Source organism: Mobula hypostoma, chromosome 12 (assembly GCF_963921235.1).
Source record: "Mobula hypostoma chromosome 12, sMobHyp1.1, whole genome shotgun sequence".
Taxonomy (NCBI): domain Eukaryota; kingdom Metazoa; phylum Chordata; class Chondrichthyes; order Myliobatiformes; family Myliobatidae; genus Mobula; species Mobula hypostoma.
Window position 1 is genome coordinate 44,154,606 of NC_086108.1, and position 20,345 is coordinate 44,174,950.

General features: G+C 42.5%; 1 protein-coding gene across 5 annotated transcripts in view; it reads right to left on the reverse strand.

Annotated features, from left to right (window-relative positions):
- Positions 1 to 20,345, reverse strand: part of acot11a (acyl-CoA thioesterase 11a) — a 135,457-nt gene that overhangs the window by 6,516 nt on the left and 108,596 nt on the right. For all 5 annotated transcript variants that reach the window (XM_063063940.1, XM_063063941.1, XM_063063943.1 and 2 more), the window contains 6 exons: positions 19,352 to 19,407; positions 18,251 to 18,317; positions 12,954 to 13,037; positions 12,732 to 12,865; positions 10,225 to 10,356; positions 6,289 to 6,415 (listed from right to left, as the gene is read on the reverse strand). In XM_063063940.1, coding sequence (XP_062920010.1) covers positions 6,289 to 6,415; positions 10,225 to 10,356; positions 12,732 to 12,865; positions 12,954 to 13,037; positions 18,251 to 18,317; positions 19,352 to 19,407 — 600 coding nt within the window. The remainder of the gene's footprint in view (positions 1 to 6,288; positions 6,416 to 10,224; positions 10,357 to 12,731; positions 12,866 to 12,953; positions 13,038 to 18,250; positions 18,318 to 19,351; positions 19,408 to 20,345) is intronic.

The window sequence follows — 20,345 nt, forward strand, 5'->3', positions numbered from 1 at the left end:
ATATAGTCCAATAATTCACATCACTATGAATACCCACTAGCCCGATCCAGCCAACAATCCTTTTTCCTCACCTCTGCAGCAGAGAAGGTCAGGGAGGGATAGTTAGAACAAAGGGAGTATTTTTATAGGGTGAGATTAGAAGGCTTGATGTGGCAGTAGAAGTACAGATTAAGCTCACATTAAATTCACGTCTGCATTCAGTGTTATTTATAAGGTGGTAGGACATGCCTTGCAGGCCTGACTATACAAAAAGGAAAACCTGAGCCAAAATGATGACAGGCAGAAATTCTGAACCAGACAGTTCTGATTCAAACACAATTGAGTCGAGAACTTTGCAACATGACCAGACATAGATGAGGTATTGTTCCTAAGTTTGTGCTGTTTCTCATTGCTACTTCAGATTTCCAGCATCTGCAGTTTTTTTTAAATATATACATTTCCAATTCAGTTTAATACTGGGGAAACAACAAAGAATATGGGGTCAATTGAAACCAGGTCTGGGAAGATAGCCAAAGGCCATCACACATATGAAACAGTGCTTGTTGCAGAGGAGACAAAAGTCCCAAGCAATGGGCCAAAGAGCAGATATGCAAGGTTAGTTGGTACTGAAGAATGCTTAGAATTCATAAACAACAGGGATTAACGATCCAGGAACACCAGTCATCAGCTACCACCTTGCAGATGCAAAAGCAATCAAAACTATACTGCATCTACAACCGTGGTGAGCAAAACATTTCAGAATTGTCTTACTGTTTATTACTCGCTATCTATCCATGACAAAAATCACTGCTTTTTGAACAGAAACATGCAAGTGACGCTATTCAAAAGCTGTATTCATGCAAAACATACATAAGACATCGCTTGCAATGCCATGCTCAATTTTGGGTAATTCAATCTAGATACTGGTTTTAGCGAAAAAACGCATCATTTCATTAGGCTGCAAATGGGGATGAAAAGACTCAACTATGAGACAAGACCAGTAAACTTGGATTGCAAATCACTGGAAATCAAAATCTGGTTATTATAACTGTAATATGTTGTGAAATTTGTTTTGCGGCAGCAGTACTGTACAAGACAAAAATTACTATGTTACAAATACACAAATGAATTAATAGTGCAAAAGAGGAAAGTGAGGTAGTGTTCATGGACTGCACAGAAATCTGATGACAGAGGGGAAGAAGCTGTTCCTAAAACATCGCGTGTGGTTACCTCCTCCCCAGTGGTAGTAATGAGAAGTAATGTCCCAGATGGTGAGGATCCTCGAAGCACTGCTTTTCCATGGTGCTGAGGGCTGTGTTGGTAATGAGACCACAGCCCTCTGCAGTCTCTTTCGATGTTGCACATTTCAGGTGAAGCAACCACTCAGAACACTCTCCACCGTACATCTGAAGAAATCTGCCTGAGTCTTTGGTGACATACCAAATCTCTTCAAACTCCAAATGAGTATAGCCAGTGGAGTGCCTTCTTCATGATTGCTTCAATGTGTTGGGCCTAGGATAAATCCCCTGAGATGCTGGTGCCCCGAATTTAAAGCTGCTCACACCTCAGTGAGGACCGGTGTGCGATTTCCTGACTTACCCTCCCTGAAGTCCACAATCAATTCCTTGGTCTCACTGACGTTGAGTGCAAGGTTGTTGCTGTGACCCCACTCAACCAGCTGATCGACCTCACTCCTGTACGTCTCCTCATCACCATCGAGATTCTACCAACAACAGTGGTGAACATACAGATGATGTTTGAGCTGTACCTAGCCACACTGTCACGAGTGAGAGTAGACTAATGGGCTAAACATGCATCCTTGAGGTGTATGCGTTGACTATCAGCAAGGAGATGTTTCTAACCTGCGCAGACTTGGTCTCCAGGTGAGGAAGTCAAGAATCCAATTGCAGAGGAAGGTATAGAGGCCCAGGTTTGAAGTTTGTTGATTAGTACTGAGGGGAGGATGGTGTTGAATGCCAAGCAGTAATCAATAAACAGCAGCCCAATGTATGTATTGCTCTTGTCCAAGTGCTCCAAAGCCATATGGAGAGCCAGTGAGATTGCATCCATCGTAGACCTGTTGTAGCAGTAGGAAAATTGCAGTGGGTCCTGGCCCTTGCTCAGGCAAGAGTTAATATTCATCCTCTCACAGCTGCAGATTGATGCAGGTAGGAACCTTTGCCTGCAGCTGTGAGAGGTCGAATTCGTCCTTGAGCAGTCCAGCCAATCGATCAGCATAGGCTTTCAGCACCCAACCAGGTAGTCTACTTGATGACTCGTGGGGGTTCACCCTCTTGAACAATGTCCTGACGCGAGCCTCTGAGACAGAGATCGTAAAGTCACCCACCAGTTGCTGCAGTGATTTGTACAGGTGTAGTGTTACCACCCCTTTCAAAGTGTGCATAAACAGAAAAGGTAAAAGAATAGTCTGGCAAGAGTATCAAAGGAGCACCAAAGAGAACATCAGAACACTCTGCTACAGGACTGCAGAGTAACAGGCATACATTTGCTTGAAATATGATGGGAATGTTAGTGTTAAGTTCGCCAGAACATTAAATATTTGACTGGAATAACCATTCAATTTCATCATTCAAACAATTTAAACCTAACGCAATATTTTAATTTTTATGCCTAATTCCCCCTGCGTTCCTGATGTGGTTGAATCCTTACTGTTAGTGCTTTACAGCATTACAGTGTCCTTGATGACAACACCCACAAGTTGTGCATCCGCCTGCAGCTTCTTACAGACCACATCGGAGAACTGGAGCAGGCACTGGATGACCTGTAGATCATTCAGGAGTCAGAGAGGTTGATAGGTGGGAAGGCAGTTGTTCCTAAATTGTAGGAAGCAAATAACTGGGCGACCGTCAGGATAAGGAAAAGGTATAGGTAGTGAGTGCAGGGTACCCCTCTGTCTGTTCCGCTCAATAGCAAGTATATTGTTTTGGATATTGTGTGGGGTGGAGGAAGGGGGTTCCTAGCAGTGGACATGCACAGCAAACAACAGGAATTCTGCAGATGCTGGAAATTCAAGCAACATACATCAAAGTTGCTGGTGAACGCAGCAGGCCAAGCAGTATCTGTAGGAAGACGTTTCAGGCCGAGACCCTTCGTCAGGACACGCACAGCAGTCAGGTCTCTGACACTGTCTAGTTCTGTGGTTCAGAAGGAAATAGGAGAGAAGAGGTGAGCAGTAATGATAGGGGTTCACTGTTTAGTGAGACGGACAGGAAATTCTGTGGAAGATATCAAGAAGGATGGTATGTTGCCTCCCATTGCCAGGGTCAGAGATATTTCTGATCAAGTCCTTAGCTTTCTTAAGGGGGAGGGGAAGCAGTCAGAGGTCCTCGTCCATATCAGTACTAATGACATAGGCAGGAAGGCTGGTGGGGCTGGTGGTGGCGAGTTCAGGTAGTTAGGTGCTAAGTTAAAAGTACAAGAACTCCAGGGTGCTGATCTCAGGAGGCTATTCATTCCATGTGCCTGTGTGGCTGGAAATACAGATGTAATCCAATTTAACACATAGTGAAGGAGATGGTGCAAGAGTGAGGACTTCAGATTTTTGGATCATTGGGCTCTTCCAGGGAAGATGGGACCTGTACAAATGGGACAGCTTGGACACGAACTGGAGGTGGACTAATATCCTTGAGGGAAGGTTTGCTAGTGCTGCTCTAGGAGGTTTAAACTACAGTTGCAGGGGGATGAGAATCAGAGTGGCTGGTCAGCAGGTGGAGTGGCTATGGGGAAAGTAGATGTTAAACCTGCATGCAAAGAGAGGAATTGAAAGGCTGAGCACATTTCACCGCATGGAGTATTGTAGGTAAGGCAGATGAACTAAGAGCATAGATAAGCACATGGAATTATGATTGTTGTAGCCATTAGTCAGCCAATTGTGGGAGGGGCAGGACAGGCAGCTCAATGTTTCAGGGTTCCTTGGTTGTAGATATAATAGAGGGGGGGTACTAAAGGGGAAGAGGTGGCATTTCTAGGAAAATGTCATGGCAGTGTTCAGAGAGGGCATGCTGAATGGCTTGTCTACTGAGACAATAACAGTGGAGCCGAGAAATAAGAAAGGGATGAGAACGTTAATGGGTGTATGTCTATAGACCTCCCCATAGTCAATGGGATTTAGAGGAGCCAATTTATCGTGAGCTAGCAGATGCAAAATAAAAGGTTGTGATAGTAGGTAATTTTAGCTTTTCAAATATTGACTGGGACTCCCTTACCGTAAAAGGGCTGGATGGGATAGAGTTTGTCATACACGTTCTGGAACATTTCTTTAATCAATATGGAGAGGTCCTAACCTGAGAGGGCATGATACTAGATCTCCTCTTAGGGAATGAGACAGGTCAGATGGCAGAAGTGTGTAGGGGAACCCATTGGATCTAGTGATCATAGTTCCATTAGTTTCCAGATAATTATGGAGAAGGATAGGACTAGTTGTTGGGTTGAGATTCTAAATTGTAGAATGGCCAATTTGTTGGCATCAGAGGAGATCTGGGTAAGTGTGCATTGGGACAGGTTATTTTCCATCAAAGGGATGCTTGGCATATGAGAGGCCTTCAAAAGTGAAGTACTGAGAGATCAGGCTTTGTATGTGCCCGTTGGAATAAAAGGCAAGTCTAGAGAACCATGGTGTTCAAGAGATATTAAGACCCTGGTGAAGATGAAGATTAAGAAGGAGGAGGAGGATGAGGCACATATCAAGTATAGGCAGTTAGGACCAAATGAGGTGCTTGAGGAGTACAAGAAATGAAAGAAAACACTTAAGAAAGAAATCAGGAGGGCTAAAAGAGGAGTTTGCTTTGGCAGACAAGATGAATTAGAATCCTAAGGACTTCTATAGATATATTAAGAACAAAAGGACAGCAAGGGTCATAATTGGTCCTCTTGAAGATCAAAGTGGTTATCTATGCATGGAGCCAAAAGAAATGGGGGAGATCTCAAATGTTTAGCATCTGCATATACTTGGGAGACAGATAACAGAGGAACAAAAGAGTGTGAGGTCATGAATTGCACCTGGATTACAGAAAAAAAGGTGCTAGCTATCCTGAGGCCAATTAAGTTGGATAAATCCGTAGAGCCTGAAGAGCCTAAGAACCCATAGAGCCTGGCAGAGACATTTAAACCATCCTTAGACACGGGTGAGGTGCATTAGGATTGGAGGATAGCAAATGTTGTTCCTTTGTTCAAGATTAAGTCACTTGGTATTCAGGATAGAGTAGTAAATTGGATTCAGTATTGGCTGAGCAGGTGAGGACAGAGAGTGGTTGTAGATGGCTATATCCCTTACACAAGTTGTGTGGCTAGTGATGTGCTACAGAAATCGGTGATGGGTCCGTTTCTGTTTATCACCTATATACATGACTTAGATGATAATATGGTCAACTGGATCAGCAAATCTTTGATGACATCAAGATTGGAGGTGTAGTGGACAGCAAGAAAAACTATCGAGAGTTTGCAGCAGAATCTGGAACAGCTGTCTGAAAAATGGCAACGTAATTTAATTCAGACAAATGTGAAATGTTGCCCATTGTCAGGACAAACCAGGGTAGAACTTACACAGGGAATAGTAGGGCACTCAGGTGTGAGGTGGAACAGAGGCATTTTGTAGTACAGATCCACAGTTCCTTAGAAGTGGTATTGCAGTAAGAAGGTGAGGTGCTCGGACACAATGGACACTTCGGATCTCATCAAAAGTGTATTTGTTCATCCTGTACATCCTTTTTATGGTCACAAGTCACTGCTAGATACTAAGAACATAAAGTACTGCGGGACTCTCCCATCAGTGAGTTGCTTGACAGCGATGGACCTGCATACTGCATAAGGGGTTGTATAAGGGGTAAGGGGTCATTGTATAAGGGGTCATGGTACAGGTGCAGGTAGACGGGTCTAGGGAGTAAAACAGGCTGGCACAGACTGGATGGGCCAAAGGGCATGTAATTGTGCTGTATGACTATTAGAAACAAGTAGTCACTCCAGACCCAAGTTTTAAAGATATTGGTGGTTTATTCATGATAACATTTGGAATCCTTGTGATCAGAGCATTAGTGCAGTCTGAGCATGCAATATTTACATCTGCCACAGTCCTCTGAGAGTTTGAAACCCACATTTTAAAAACAGATTTCATTTTGGAAGCAAGCCAAACAGCCTATAAAAATTGAAGGAAATCTTACTCCACACCCTCTGAAAGGCTCCATTTAATCTAGTTAGAGGAAAAAAGTATTTATTCTGGTCTTTCAAACTTCTATAAACATTTTTGTGCATGTTCAGGTTATTTGATTATTCATTAAAATGAAGACCACTTACATTGGTGCATGCCTCTCCTTTCTGACAAAGTTTAAACCCAGCGCAGGATATTTCGCCCCTATCAAGGCCCTCGGTTGGTGGAGCTGCAGGAAGACTTACCGATCGGAGGGCTATCAGATAGGGGTCCCTGGAAAGATAATTTATTTCAGTTAACCAAATAATGGGTGTTAAGTTGCATGTTATTGGACTCTAAATTATATCATTTGTCACACATATTTTGATCCGTGAAAGCCAGCAGTGAACTAGAAATTGAGCATAAATTCAACAACCCTTGTGGATACAAGTTCTATTGTGATAACTTGGACTTTCTACTTAGCTAGTTAGAAGTCAATATACAGTATATCAAGAGTCAAAACTAATATCTGATCCCTTCCAATACAGAGAGGCACATGTTTGCAGGCTGTTCAATCTCCTTCAGAATCTGCCTGGAAGATTCAAGACATTGACAAGCAACACAAGCTGACAAGCTGTGCACCATTGTTTGGCATGTGGTCCTTTTCAATAGTTTCATTCTGTGTCAAATTCCATAAACTAACACCTAAATTTTGTAATATGTTGGGTACTGCGAGTCATCAAGTTTTCAAAATGAATACTAATGTTAGTACGTCAGTGCAGCATAACCCCTGCATGACCCAAGCATGGAAAAGTACTGAATGACCTGACAAATTCTATCAGAGTGTCAGATGTGTAAAGATAGGGAATAGATCAGCAATGTAGCCCAGATAGGGGAGCCGACTACAGTGATGTGTTTTCTTCAATGTAACGGAAATAATCTCCTTCCAAATGAACGAAATGCAAACTTTTTATTCCAGAATTAATTGTAATCTGTCAGAAAATCAAAATCAACAAAAAAAAACGAGGGGAGGTAATTACTGGTTTTATACCGTGGCTGGACAGAGGGAAAGTGCAAAAGCTTACTTCACCATGGAAAGAGAACAAGTTAATTGTAAGCACTAATCTAAAGATGAGTTGGGCAAACTCAGGCCGAGGTGGTTAAAACATCAATAAAGAAACCAGATATTAAAAATATTAATGTTGCAAAGAAAGATTGATGAAAGAAGTAGGAAAATTAAAGTTTGCTGGCCTGGAGCCCAGTCTGAATTGGAGCAGATCCCACAGCAGGAAAGGGAGAAACTATCTGCCCTTGAGCCTCATTTTATTCAAACAGACAGGCCACGAATGCTGGCTCTACACCCACAGGCAACTCAGTGTCAAAGACAATTAGAACTTTGGGTCACTGCATCACTGAGGAAACATCGTGCATCAGGATCAGGTTTTACAATCAGTAGCAAAGAATCCCACTGCCAAGGTTGAACTTGATGGGGGCAGTTCTGACCAACAAGGATTGAATCCCAGTTCTGTACTGAATGACCCTAGAAAGGAATTGTTTTTCCGAAGATATTTATGGTCCAGAATGTGTAGTGAGTGGTGAAATTCCCACTCTTGTCACTGATTGCTGAAGAAAATTTAAACTTGCACAGTAAGCTTGCAGTCTGACACTGGCTTCAGGGGCAGCAGAGAGCCTGTGTGTAGTATCTAGGCCTTTGCAGCACTCTGCATCTTTTGGGTGGGGACAGAACAAACTCCACAAGGTTGTTGGTAGAATCTCAGGTGGTGACGAGAGGGTGTACAGGAGTGAGATATGCCAACTAGTGGAGTGATGCCGCAGCAACAACCTGGCACTCAACGTCAGTAAGACGAAAGAGCTGATTGTGGACTTCAGGAAGGGTAAGACGAAGGAACACATATCAATCCTCATAGAGGGATCAGAAGTGGAGAGAGTGAGCAGCTTCAAATTCCTGGGTGTCAAAATCTCTAAGGATCTAAACTGGTCCCAACATATCAATGTAGTTATAATGAAAGCAAGACAGCGGCTATGCTTCATTAGGAGTTTGAAGAGATTTGGCATGTCAACAAATACACTCAAAAACTTATATAGTTGTACTGTGGAGAGCATTCTGACAGGCTGCATCACTGTCTGGTATGGAGGGGCTACTGCACAGGACCGAAAGAAGCTGCAGAGGGTTATATATCTAGTCAGCTCCATCTTGGGTACTAGCCTACAAAGTACTCACAACATCTTTAGGGAGCGGTGTCCATTATTAAGGACCTCCAGCACCAGGGCATGCCCTTTTCTCACTGTTACCATCAGGCAGGAGGTACAGAAGCCTGAAGGCACACACTCAGTGATTCAGGAACAGCTTCTTCCCCTCTGCCATCTGATTCCTAAATGGACATTGAATCTTTGGACACTACCTCACTTTTTTAAAAAATTTACTGTATTTCTGTTTTTGCACATTTTAAAAAATATCTATTCAATATACGTAATTGATTTACTTGTTTATTTTTTTCTCTGATAGATTATGTGTTGCATTGAACTGCTGCTGCTGAGTTAACAAATTTCACGTCACATGCCGGTGATAGTAAACCTGATTCTGATTCTGAAATAGCATTGAGGTACAGAGGGATCTTAGGGTCCAAGTCCATAGCTCACTGAAAATGGCCATGCAAGTGGAGAAGGTGGTAAGGGTGACATACAAACACATGTGTTCAGTGGTAGAGGTGCTGAGTGTAAGAGTAAGGAGGTTATGCTGTAGCTATATAAAACTTCTGTGCAGTTCTGGTTGTCCCTCTATGGGAAGAATGTGGAGACTGTGGAAAGGGTGCAGAAAATGTTCACTGAGGATGCAGCCTGAATTAGAGGGTATGAGCTGTGAGGAAAGTCTGGACAAACTTGGATTGTTCTTCATGGAGTATCAGAGGCTGGGGGGAGACCTGATAAAACATTTTCAAATTATGAGCAGCATAGATAAGGTAGACAGTCAAAATCTTTTCTCCAGGGTAGAAAAGTCAGCCACAAGAAGACCTGCTTTTAAGTTCAGAGGGGGAAAGTTGAAATCTGACACGAGGGTTTTTTTTAAATACACATAGCGGTAGACACTTAGCCCGGGTTACCAGGGATTGCAGAGGAAGCCTGTAGTTTGGTGAAGCTTACAAGACTTTCAGATAGATGCACGAATATGAAGGGAACAGAGGAAAATGATTGTTTCTCAGGATGTGGACATTTAGTATCAGCTAGCATCAAGATCAGCACATTATTCTATGCTTGGGCATTGTTCTCAGTTCCACTATGCACTCCTGCAATATTTTCCCACCCTGCAATCTCCAAGCCATCTTAACCACATTGCAGCTTGCACAGGTCTTGGTGGACGGCCCACAGTAGCAGAATCTTGTTTGTGACAGCAACAACCACAGCAGATCACGATAGGAGGAATGCCATTGGGGCTCATTAACTTAGCCATGCAACACCATTCCCTGCTCCTATATTACAAACTTTAAAGCTTCAGAGTAAAGTTTTAAAAACTATTTGCTACTTGCTGAAACTAGAACATTCAGACCAAGTCATTCACCATGAAGCCTTGTATATCTACAGAACCTCCTGTAGCTATAAAACCATCACATGGATGTGTTAATAACAGCTCTTGCCATAAAAACTGTCTAAACTAAGTACTTTATCATTTTGAAAGGGTGGTCTATTTGCCATCACTGGTCACTGACAGTTTCCATGAAGTTTATGCAAACTTTTAAACAGCTCCTTGCTGTCACCGGCTATGTAATTCAAGAGGACATTTCCTACAAGATACTCATGACAACTAATCAGGAAAAGTACAGCAGCTGTCTGAGTATTTGAAAATCCAAGTGATAAAGCCTTACAGTGATAAAGGATGCACAAATCTCATACAGTGCACATTGGAGACACCCATTTCAGTAATATGTTGCTGGACATCCATCGTCTGTATATTAGTGCAAGTCATATTGTAGACATCAAAACTGATGTGGTTCATGTCAAGACTAAAAACTAAAGACTATATTTCTAGGAGAATGTTCAAACAAAAATTAACAGACAATTCACTTGAAAAGTGAAAATTAAGTTACCCATCAGCACATGGTACTCTCCGAGATGCCAGTAGAACAAAATCCTGAAAGTTGCCGGCCTTGTTGACAGAAGGAGAGATCACATGATAGATGACATCATCCTCATCCACTTTTTGTATCAACTTAAATTTTCTTGGAAGGAAAAACAAGATGAATCAAAATCCTAAAATGATGCATTTGAAAAACTACAGTTAAATTTCTTAATTCTTACTTCACATTCTTACTATTGAGAAACCCTCACTTGTGAAAGCAAATATTTTGGGGAAAGTCCTTCAAAAAAGGAATTCTTTCACATGAGGTTGAGCAATATCAACACTGGAAGAGACTATTCAGCTGACTAGACCCAGGAGCTATCTCTGAGAAATTATCCGCCTCTTTTCACTTTCTGCATTTACCTTTACAATCTTGATGAATCCTGCTACCGCCACTGTTTCTGGTTGGCACCTCAACTCTCAACGGCCAAATATATTGTAACTTCTCACTTGTTCCACAGCAACTTAAGTATAGGTCATCTGGTTATCAACTCTCCGATTCATGGAGATGGATTTTTTTCTGCTCTGTTTTCTAAAAGAAAATCCTTAAAGGGATAATAGGTTTACCCTTCTAAGCTCTAAGTATTCCACGAAATATAAACAGATTGGAGGAATTTTCTTTCCCTCTACAAAGCTGGTGTGTGATCTCACAGATATTAAAGATTTCCCTTTAGTATACCATCCAGTGGGTCTGAGACACAGGAATTACTAGTTGGTTTGACTGCAAGATTCATCTCATTTCCTCCTTCAGCAGCGTTTTGTTTTCTTATGTGATGATTATGGAGGAAGATTAAGGCACATGGGATCCACAGAGACTTGGTAAATTAGATTCATAATTGATGGCCGCAGTTGTGGTGAAGTGATGTTATTCTGACTGGAGGTCTGTGACAGTGGTTTTCCACAAGGATCAGTGCTAGGCCCTCTGAGTGATTTAGACTAAAATACAGGTGGTCTGATTTGAAATAGTAGTGGAGTGTGAGGAAAATTGTCAAAGGGTTCATCAGGACATAGACACTATTAGAAATGTGGGTGGGGTAATGCCCCTTGGGAGGTCACATTTTAGAGATAACTGTACAGTAAATGGCAATACCCTTCGGAGCATTAATATACAGAGGGGAATCTTGGGGAGCTGGAACATACTTTCCTGAAAGCGGCAACACAAGTAGATAGGGCAGTAAAAACAGCATGCAATACACTTGCCTTCATCAGTCAGGGTGTTGAATATAAACTTGTGAAGTCATCCTGCAGTTGTATAAAACTTTGGTGGGGTCACTTTGGAGTGTTGTGTATGGATCTGGTTGCCAGGTTGCGGAAAGAATGTGGAGGCTTTGGAGAGGGTGCAGAAAAGGTTCACCAGGATGTTGCCAGGATTAGAGAGCATTATCTATTAGGAGAAGTTGGGAAAGCTGGGACTGTTTTCTCTGAAGCAAAGGGTGACTGACAGAAATATATATAATGATGATGAGAGCCATCGATGGAGTAGATGGTCAGAGTCATTATCTCAGGGTGGCAGTGTCATGTAGGAGAGAGCACAGCTGTAAAGTGAGAGGAGTTTTGTTTAAAGGATATATATGAAGGGATATAGACCATGTGCAGACAGGTGTGATTAGTTTAAACTGACATCTTGGATCAAAGGAACTGTTCTTATACTATAAACAAGAGAAAATCTGCAAATGCTGGAAATCCGAGCAACACACACAAAACGCTGGACGAACTCAGCAGGCCAGGCAGCATCTATGGAAAAAGTATAGTTGACTTCCTGCAGAAGGGTCTTGGACTGAAACATCAACTGTACTTTTTTCCCCATAGATGCTGCCTGGCCTGCTGAGTTCCTCCAGCATTTTGTGTGTGTGTGTGTGTGTTGCTTGTTCTTGTTCTATGTAGTGAACTACAGTATGTTTTATGCAGAAAACCAGTTGATCCTTTCCTCCATGGTCCAGAGAGACAGGAAGACTGTTAGTCTTTGAGCTGTGATCATCTGAGGCGTCCCTGATCTACATTAGACAACTACTACCCAAGTTAGTTGGACCCTGCTGGAATGTTCACTGTGCATTGGCTGCAGCTGATTCCACTTTAGTCGGTCAGTTATTAATAATATTCACTTTCTTTCTGGCTGCATCTACACATGCAGGCCTGGGAATGGCTGGGAAATAACTAGTCTGCCGGTGATAAAGTTTAGTGTCCTATCAATAACCTGATTACATTCAGGCTCCCCCATTGACAGGGTGCTTCTCAGTTAAGCTAACACCACAAAGCCATAGGGAAGGTGGTCCAACCGATGTGCCTTGGGGGAGCTGATCACTGAGAAACTGAGAAGAGAAGCAACCCTCCATTTAGAATGGGAGGTCCATCAGATTTAACGTGTCCCTTAATAAGAGAGAGAGAATTAAGTCTCCTTATTTCTTATGCTGCATCAGCTTCTACCCCCTCCACTGTTACGTGAGTTCAATCGATAGTTCCGGTGCCTGTTCTTACTGGTAGTGAGTGTCCCACTCATGTCGACGGCTCATATCAGACAGCAGGAGGAAGACTTGCTTGATGTTTACAGAAACAGTCATTTCTGCTTTGAAGAATATTAACTGATCCTCTTCTAGCGTAAAAAGTTTTGCCTGGAAAGAGAAAATTGAGAACATTTTCCAGAAAAGCTGGTTAGCCGGAAGTCTTGAACACTTTGTGTTGCCGCTGATTTAAACTTGCCTTCTTCCGTGTGCAGCTCAGTACCCAGTTTTGTTTTGCAGCCAGGGTTTTTAGTGCAGAGATATTATTGTAGCTGAGGTAAACCTTTAATAATAATAAAAAAAAGACAAACTTTTAATATGCCAAATGGTTAAGGGAAACACCTCTTTACCACTGGCCTATGAGAGTCACCTTAGCACATAAACACGTCTTTAGTCACTGGTACAACATACTAGCAGCGCTGTACTGTGTCCCACTTCCGAAGTTTGGTTCCGTCACAGCTGCAGACCGTGGAGCATGGCTCACTACCAGTACAATATTCTACTTCCGGTATATGAACAAGCACGCCTAGCTCAACATGCTCTACCGATCTTTCCCATTACTGCTGAGTGCAGATTAGACATTCCCAGGTGAGGTGCAGTTGGCTATCTCACTTAGGGGTGCCAACTGTCCCGTATTAGCCAGGACATCCCGTATATTGGGCTAAATTGGTTTGTCCCCTGTGGGACCGCCCTTGTCCCGTATTTCTCCCACTAAGGTGGAGTGTTCCTATGAAACCGTTCGTAAGCCGAAATGGCGTAAAGCGCAGAAGCAATAACCATTAATTTATATGGGAACATTTTTTGAGCGTTACCAGACCCAAAAAATAACCTACCAAATCATACCAATAACACATAAAACCTAAAATAACACTAACATATAGTAAAAACAGGAATGATGTGATAAATACACAGCCTATATAAAGTAGAGATAGTGTATGTACAGTGTATCAGAATCGGGAAGATTAAGCCAAAACCAATTTGTGGAAAAAAAAATTGGCACGTACATGCATGCGCACACAGGTGCCCGCACAAGGCTTCATGGTCATGGTAGTCTTTATCATGATAGTCATTATCATTAGTGATAATTTTTCAAAACTCGTTAGATTCTGGACTAGTTCCTGAGGATTGGAGGGTGGCTAATGTAACCCCACTTTTTAAAAAAGGAGGGAGAGAGAAACCGGGGAATTATAGGCCGGTTAGCCTAACGTCGGTGGTGGGGAAACTGCTGGAGTCAGTTATCAAGGATGTGATAACAGCACATTTGGAAAGCGGTGAAATGATCGGACAAAGTCAGCATGGATTTGTGAAAGGAAAATCATGTCTGACGAATCTCATAGAATTTTTTGAGGATGTAACTAGTAGAGTGGATAGGGGAGAACCAGTGGATGTGGTATATTTGGATTTTCAAAAGGCTTTTGACAAGGTCCCACACAGGAGATTAGTGTGCAAACTTAAAGCACACGGTATTGGGGGTAAGGTATTGGTGTGGGTGGAGAATTGGTTAGCAGACAGGAAGCAAAGAGTGGGAATAAACGGGACCTTTTCAGAATGGCAGGCGGTGACTAGTGGGGTACCGCAAGGCTCAGTGCTGGGACCCCAGTTGTTTACAATATATATTAATGACTTGGATGAGGGAATTAAATGCAGCATCTCCAAGTTTGCGGATGACACGAAGCTGGGTGGCAGTGTTAGCAGTGAGGAGGATGCTAAGAGGATGCAGGGTGACTTGGATAGGTTGGGTGAGTGGGCAAACTCATGGCAGATGCAATTTAATGTGGATAAATGTGAAGTTATCCACTTTGGTGGCAAAAATAGGAAAACAGATTATTATCTGAATGGTGGCCGATTAGGAAAAGGGGAGGTGCAACGAGACCTGGGTGTCATTATACACCAGTCATTGAAAGTGGGCATGCAGGTACAGCAGGCGGTGAAAAAGGCGAACGGTATGCTGGCATTTATAGCGAGAGGATTCGAGTACAGGAGCAGGGAGGTACTACTGCAGTTGTACAAGGCCTTGGTGAGACCACACCTGGAGTATTGTGTGCAGTTTTGGTCCCCTAATCTGAGGAAAGACATCTTTGCCATAGAGGGAGTACAAAGAAGGTTCACCAGATTGATTCCTGGGATGGCAGGTCTTTCATATGAAGAAAGACTGGATGAACTGGGCTTGTACTCGTTGGAATTTAGAAGATTGAGGGGGGATCTGATTGAAACGTATAAGATCCTAAAGGGATTGGACAGGCTAGATGCGGGAAGATTGTTCCCGATGTTGGGGAGGTCTAGAACGAGGGGTCACAGTTTGAGGATAGAGGGGAAGCCTTTTAGGACCGAGGTTAGGAAAAACTTCTTCACACAGAGAGTGGTGAATCTGTGGAATTCTCTGCCACAGCAAACTGTTGAGGCCAGTTCATTAGCTATGTTTAAAAGGAAGTTAGATATGGCCCTTGTGGCTACAGGGGTCAGGGGGTATGGAGGGAAGGCTGGGTTCTGAGTTGGATGATCAGCCATGATCATAATAAATGGCGGTGCAGGCTCGAAGGGCCGAATGGCCTACTCCTGCACCTATTTTCTATGTTTCTATGTTTCTATGTAGTCTTTCTTGGGGTAAACACAAGTGTCCTGTATTTGATTGCTACTTTTGCCCCTTATTTGGGAGTGAGAAAGTTGGCAACCCTAATCTCACTCCATGTGCCTTTATTGGCCATATTGGTTTTAGTTGTGAAGATTCTCAAGATGGAATAGCTGATGAGCTTGCGCGTGAATAATCACCATGCTGCTGAGTCGATGTTGTAGTTGTTGCTACTGTACAAGCAGTAACACAACATGAGGCACCCCTCCATTTAAAGGGTGGAGAGGAAGGAAGCAAATGTAATTTGTAATGGTGAGACGCTGAGGCTTTATCAGGCATTGGTGCATTATGAGCACATCTGGAGCATTATGAGCAGTTTTGGGTCCCAGATCTAAGGAAGGATGTGTTAGCATTGGAAAGGGTCTGGAGGAGATTTACGAGAATGATCCTGGGGATGAAAGGGTTACTGTATGAGGAGTATTTAATGGCTCTGTGCCTATATTCACTGGATCTAATAAGGATATTGAAAGGCTTGAATAGAGAGGATGTGTAGAAGATGCTTACAGTAATGGGAGGCCTCTAAGACCAGAGGGCATGTGCATCTGAATAGAAGGATGTCCCTTTAGACCAGAAGAGGAACTTCTGTAGCCAGAGGGTAGTGAATCTTTGGAAGTCATAGTCATACTTTATTGATCCCGGGGGCAAATTGGTTTTCCCATTGCTACAGAAGGCTATGGAGGAGATCATGGGGGGTTGATAGGTTCTAGATTAGTTAGGATGTCAAAGGTTATAGGGAGAAAGTAGAGAATGGGGTTGAAAGAGAAAAAGAGAGTTCAAAGTTCAAAATAAATTTATTATCAAAATACATATATGTGAACATATACAACCCTGAGATTCATCCTTTGTGGGCATACTCAATAAATCCATAATAGAATAATAACCATAATAAAGTCAATGAAAGACCACACCAACTTGGGTGCTCAATCAGTGTGCAAAAGACAACAGACTGTGTAAAATAAAAAAAAGAAAGAAATAGTAATAATAAATAAATCAGCAATTAATAAAGAGAACACGAGATGAAGAGCTACTGAAAGTGAGTCCATACATTGTGGGAGCATTTCAATGATGGGGCAAGTGAAGTTGTGTGAAGTTATTTCCTCTGGGTCAGCAGGGATGTTTGCGGGCTAATAGCTCATAACAGGGAAATCAGCTACGATTGAGTAGGACCAGAATCAATGGGCTGAATGGCCTAATTCTGCTCCTGTGTCATATGTTGCTAAAACATAGAGTGCTAAAGCAAAGAAAGAACCAGGACTTGAAGTCTGTCTATCTGATTAAGGTTGATCTTGGTGAGTGCTTAGACACAGAGGGTGAAAGTTTCATGAATAACCAAGCAAACAAAAGACAGAATTAGGCAGATTCTATCCTGGTTGTTAATTTTCACCAACACATGAAGTTTAAACTCAACTCTTCTTTGGCATTCAAGACAAATGGAGATTCCAGGGATGCAATTTCCAGCTTTTTGGATTTATGTATAGAGAGGAGAGTACAAATAATAATTAATCAAATAATTCCTTTCTCAAAATAATCGAACTGTAAAATAATGTAAACATGAGGAATTCTGCAGATGTTGGAAATTCAAGCAACACACATCAAAGTTGCTGGTGAATGCAGCAGTCCAGGCAGCATCTCTAGGAAGAGGTACAGTCGACGTTTCGGGCCGAGACCCTTCGTCAGGACTAACTGAAAGAAGAGCTAGTAAGAGATTTGAAAGTGGGAGGGGGAGGGGGAGATCCAAAATGATAGGAGAAGACAGGAGGGGGAGGGATGGAGCCAAGAGCTGGACAGGTGATTGGCAAAAGGAATATGAGAGGATCATGGGACAGGAGGCCCAGGGAGAAAGAAAAGGGAGGGGGGGGGAAATCCAGAGGATGGGCAATGGGTATAGTCAGAGGGACAGACGGAGAAAAAGGAGAGAAAGAGAAAGAATGTGTGTATATAAATAAATAAATAATGGATGGGTTACGAGGGGGAGGTGGGGAATTAGCAGAAGTTAGAGAAGTCACTGTTCATGTCATCAGGTTGGAGGCTACCCAGAGGGAATATAAGGTGTTGTTCCTCCAACCTGAGTGTGGCTTCATCTTTACAGTAGAGGAGGCCGTGGATAGACATGTCAGAATGGGAATGGGATGTGGAATTAAAATGTGTGGCCACTGGGAGATCCTGTATCAGAATGGGAATGGAAATGCCACACATTTTAATTCCACGTCCCATTCCCATTCTGACATGTCTATCCACAGCCTCCTCTACTGTAAAGATGAAGCCACACTCAGGTTGGAGGAACAACACCTTATATTCCCTCTGGGTAGCCTCCAACCTGATGGCATGAACATTGACTTCTCTAACTTTTGCTAATGCCCCACCTCCCCCTCGTACCCCATCCGTTATTTATTTTTATACACACATTCTTTCTCTCTCTCTCTCTCTCTCTCCTTTTTCTCTCTCTGTCCCTCTGACTATACCCCTTGCCCATCCTCTGTGTTTTTCATCCCCCTCCCCCTTTTCCTTCTCCCTGGGCCTCCTGTCCCATGATCCTCTCATATCCCTTTTGCCAATCACCTGTCCAGCTCTTGGTTCCATCCCTCCCCCTCCTGTCTTCTCCCATAATTTCGGATCTCCCCCTCCCCCTCCCACTTTCAAATATCTTACTAGCTCTTCCTTCAGTTAGTCCTGACGAAGGGTCTCGGCCCAAAACGTTGACTGTACCTCTTCCTAGAGATGCTGCCTGGCCTGCTGCGTTCACCAGCAACTTTGATGTGTGTTGCTTGAACTGTAAAATAAGATGCCTTCAAAGAATACAGCTGACAAACATAGGAATAAACCTAAGAAAATAATTCCACTTAGTGAATTGTCAAATGACAGGTTACCTGGTTGCTGAGGTCCCAGGGAACAGACAATGGTACTTCAGTTTGTTTACATGAAATGATATATTTTCTGAAATTAAACAATAGGATTGAGATGTGAGATTACACATTGACAATTGATATAAAGAAATACTAATATAATCACAGCAATAATTACTGATTAACCTCTCTGTATCAACATTTTATGTTGGCAAGGGTATTCCTATACTTTATTGTCCTGAGAAGATGATGATGAGATTCTTGAGCTGTTATAGCTCTTCTGGTGAAGGACATTTAGTGTTGCTGGACATGAACACCCAGTGACAATGAAAGAATCTCCAAGTCAGGATGGTACGTCACTTGATTGGGAATTTATAGGTGACATTCCTATCCATCTGTTACTATTGCCCTCCTAGGTGGTGAGGGTGATGAATCTGGCGGGTTATGCCTATATTGTCATGCAGTATTTTGTGTTATACCAGTGGTGAATGGCTGCAGGTCAAGAGGGAAGAAAAGGGCATGATTCAAGGCAGTTCCTTGGACTTTAAGCTTCAAAAGTTGCTGGAGAGCCACTTATCCAAGCAAATGGAAAGCGGGCAGAAGTGGAACAGAGTGGACAACTTAACCCAAAGAGGATTCAGATTTACACACCCGGAAGGCTTCAAATGTCCGCTTGGCAAGAACTAGCATTTGTGTAGTACCTCTCCAAAGAAAAAAAACTCGAAGGCACTTTGTGATGTCAACATACACATTAGGCAGTAAGCTTCATCGGCAAGAACCTCAATGGACTCTTTTGTAATAAATAGAGTTGTGGGCTGCTGTGGTACATATGGGGTGATGTTAGAGAGTGAGTTAGTAGCAGGCCAAGTTTATGCCCATCAGAGACTATTAACAGGTCAATGTGCACAGCAGTGGCCTCTAGCTTGTGGCAACAGGTGCTTAACATAAAACATTAATATTTATGGTAGCTTTGCTAAATGTTCACAAAGCAGTTTATTGTTTAAAGAAAATATCCTGAGACCGTGTTATCATGAAGACTACATAAAGAACTACTGTGATGTCCAAAGCTGCTGGTCACAAAAGCTGTCACAAAATCCATGAGATGAAGCATTTAAGTTTGCTGACCTGTCAAGTCGGATTTTCTTCCGTGCACTTGCTTCACGGTACCTTCTTTCTCCATCCTGTCCATGAAGCAGAGTCTGCGTTACAAAGGATCTTTTCCTACTAGTAGCTTCTCCTAGGGATCCACTTCCCTTATGTGTCGCTAGGCCCATCCATCCTGACAACACACACCTTTCCACAGGCCACTGCACCCTCAGCTGCAATATCCCACCTTATCTGGAATTCTCACAGTGAAATCTCTTCAGCTCTTCACCTTTAAAGTTGTGCCTTTAAAGCCATCTATTTGGCCAAGCTTTCTGTTACCCCTGTGAAATGCTTTATTCCATGTTAAGAATGCAGTCCAAGTACAGGCAACAGTTGGTATTATTAACTGAGCATGCAAGGAATCAGCATTCACTGGTGTTTACTGTTGGTACCGTGCAGTTTATATAGTATGTTTAATATATAAAACAGACCACTCAGTACAATTAGACACAGCTGGTTAGTGCAGATCAACTAAATGGTCAGCTCTGCGACAACATTAATGGAACAAGAGTTCCATAAAACTAGATAATCAGAGAACTGATACTTGTTATCTGCTCAATGCTAAATTTAAAAAAACAGAATCAGATTTAGTACCGCTAGCATATGTCATGAAATTAGTTGTTTTGCAGAAGCAGTACATTGCAATGCACAATAATAAAAACTATAAATTACAATAAGTATATATAAAAAGAGAAAATTAAGTAAGTAGTGAAAAAGGAGAGAAAAAATACTGAGGTAGTGTTCATGGGTTCACTGACTATTCAGAAATCTGTTGGTGGAGGGAAAGAAGCTGTTCCTGAAACACTGAGCATCTTCAGACTCCTGTACCTCCTCCTTGATGGTAGCAATGAGAAGAGGGCATTTTCTGGGTGATGGGGGGTCCTTAATGATGGATGCTGCCTTTTTGAGGCATCTCTTTTGACAGACAGGTCTTCAGCTGTTTAGACTGTCTTTAAGGCAGGAGCACATGTTG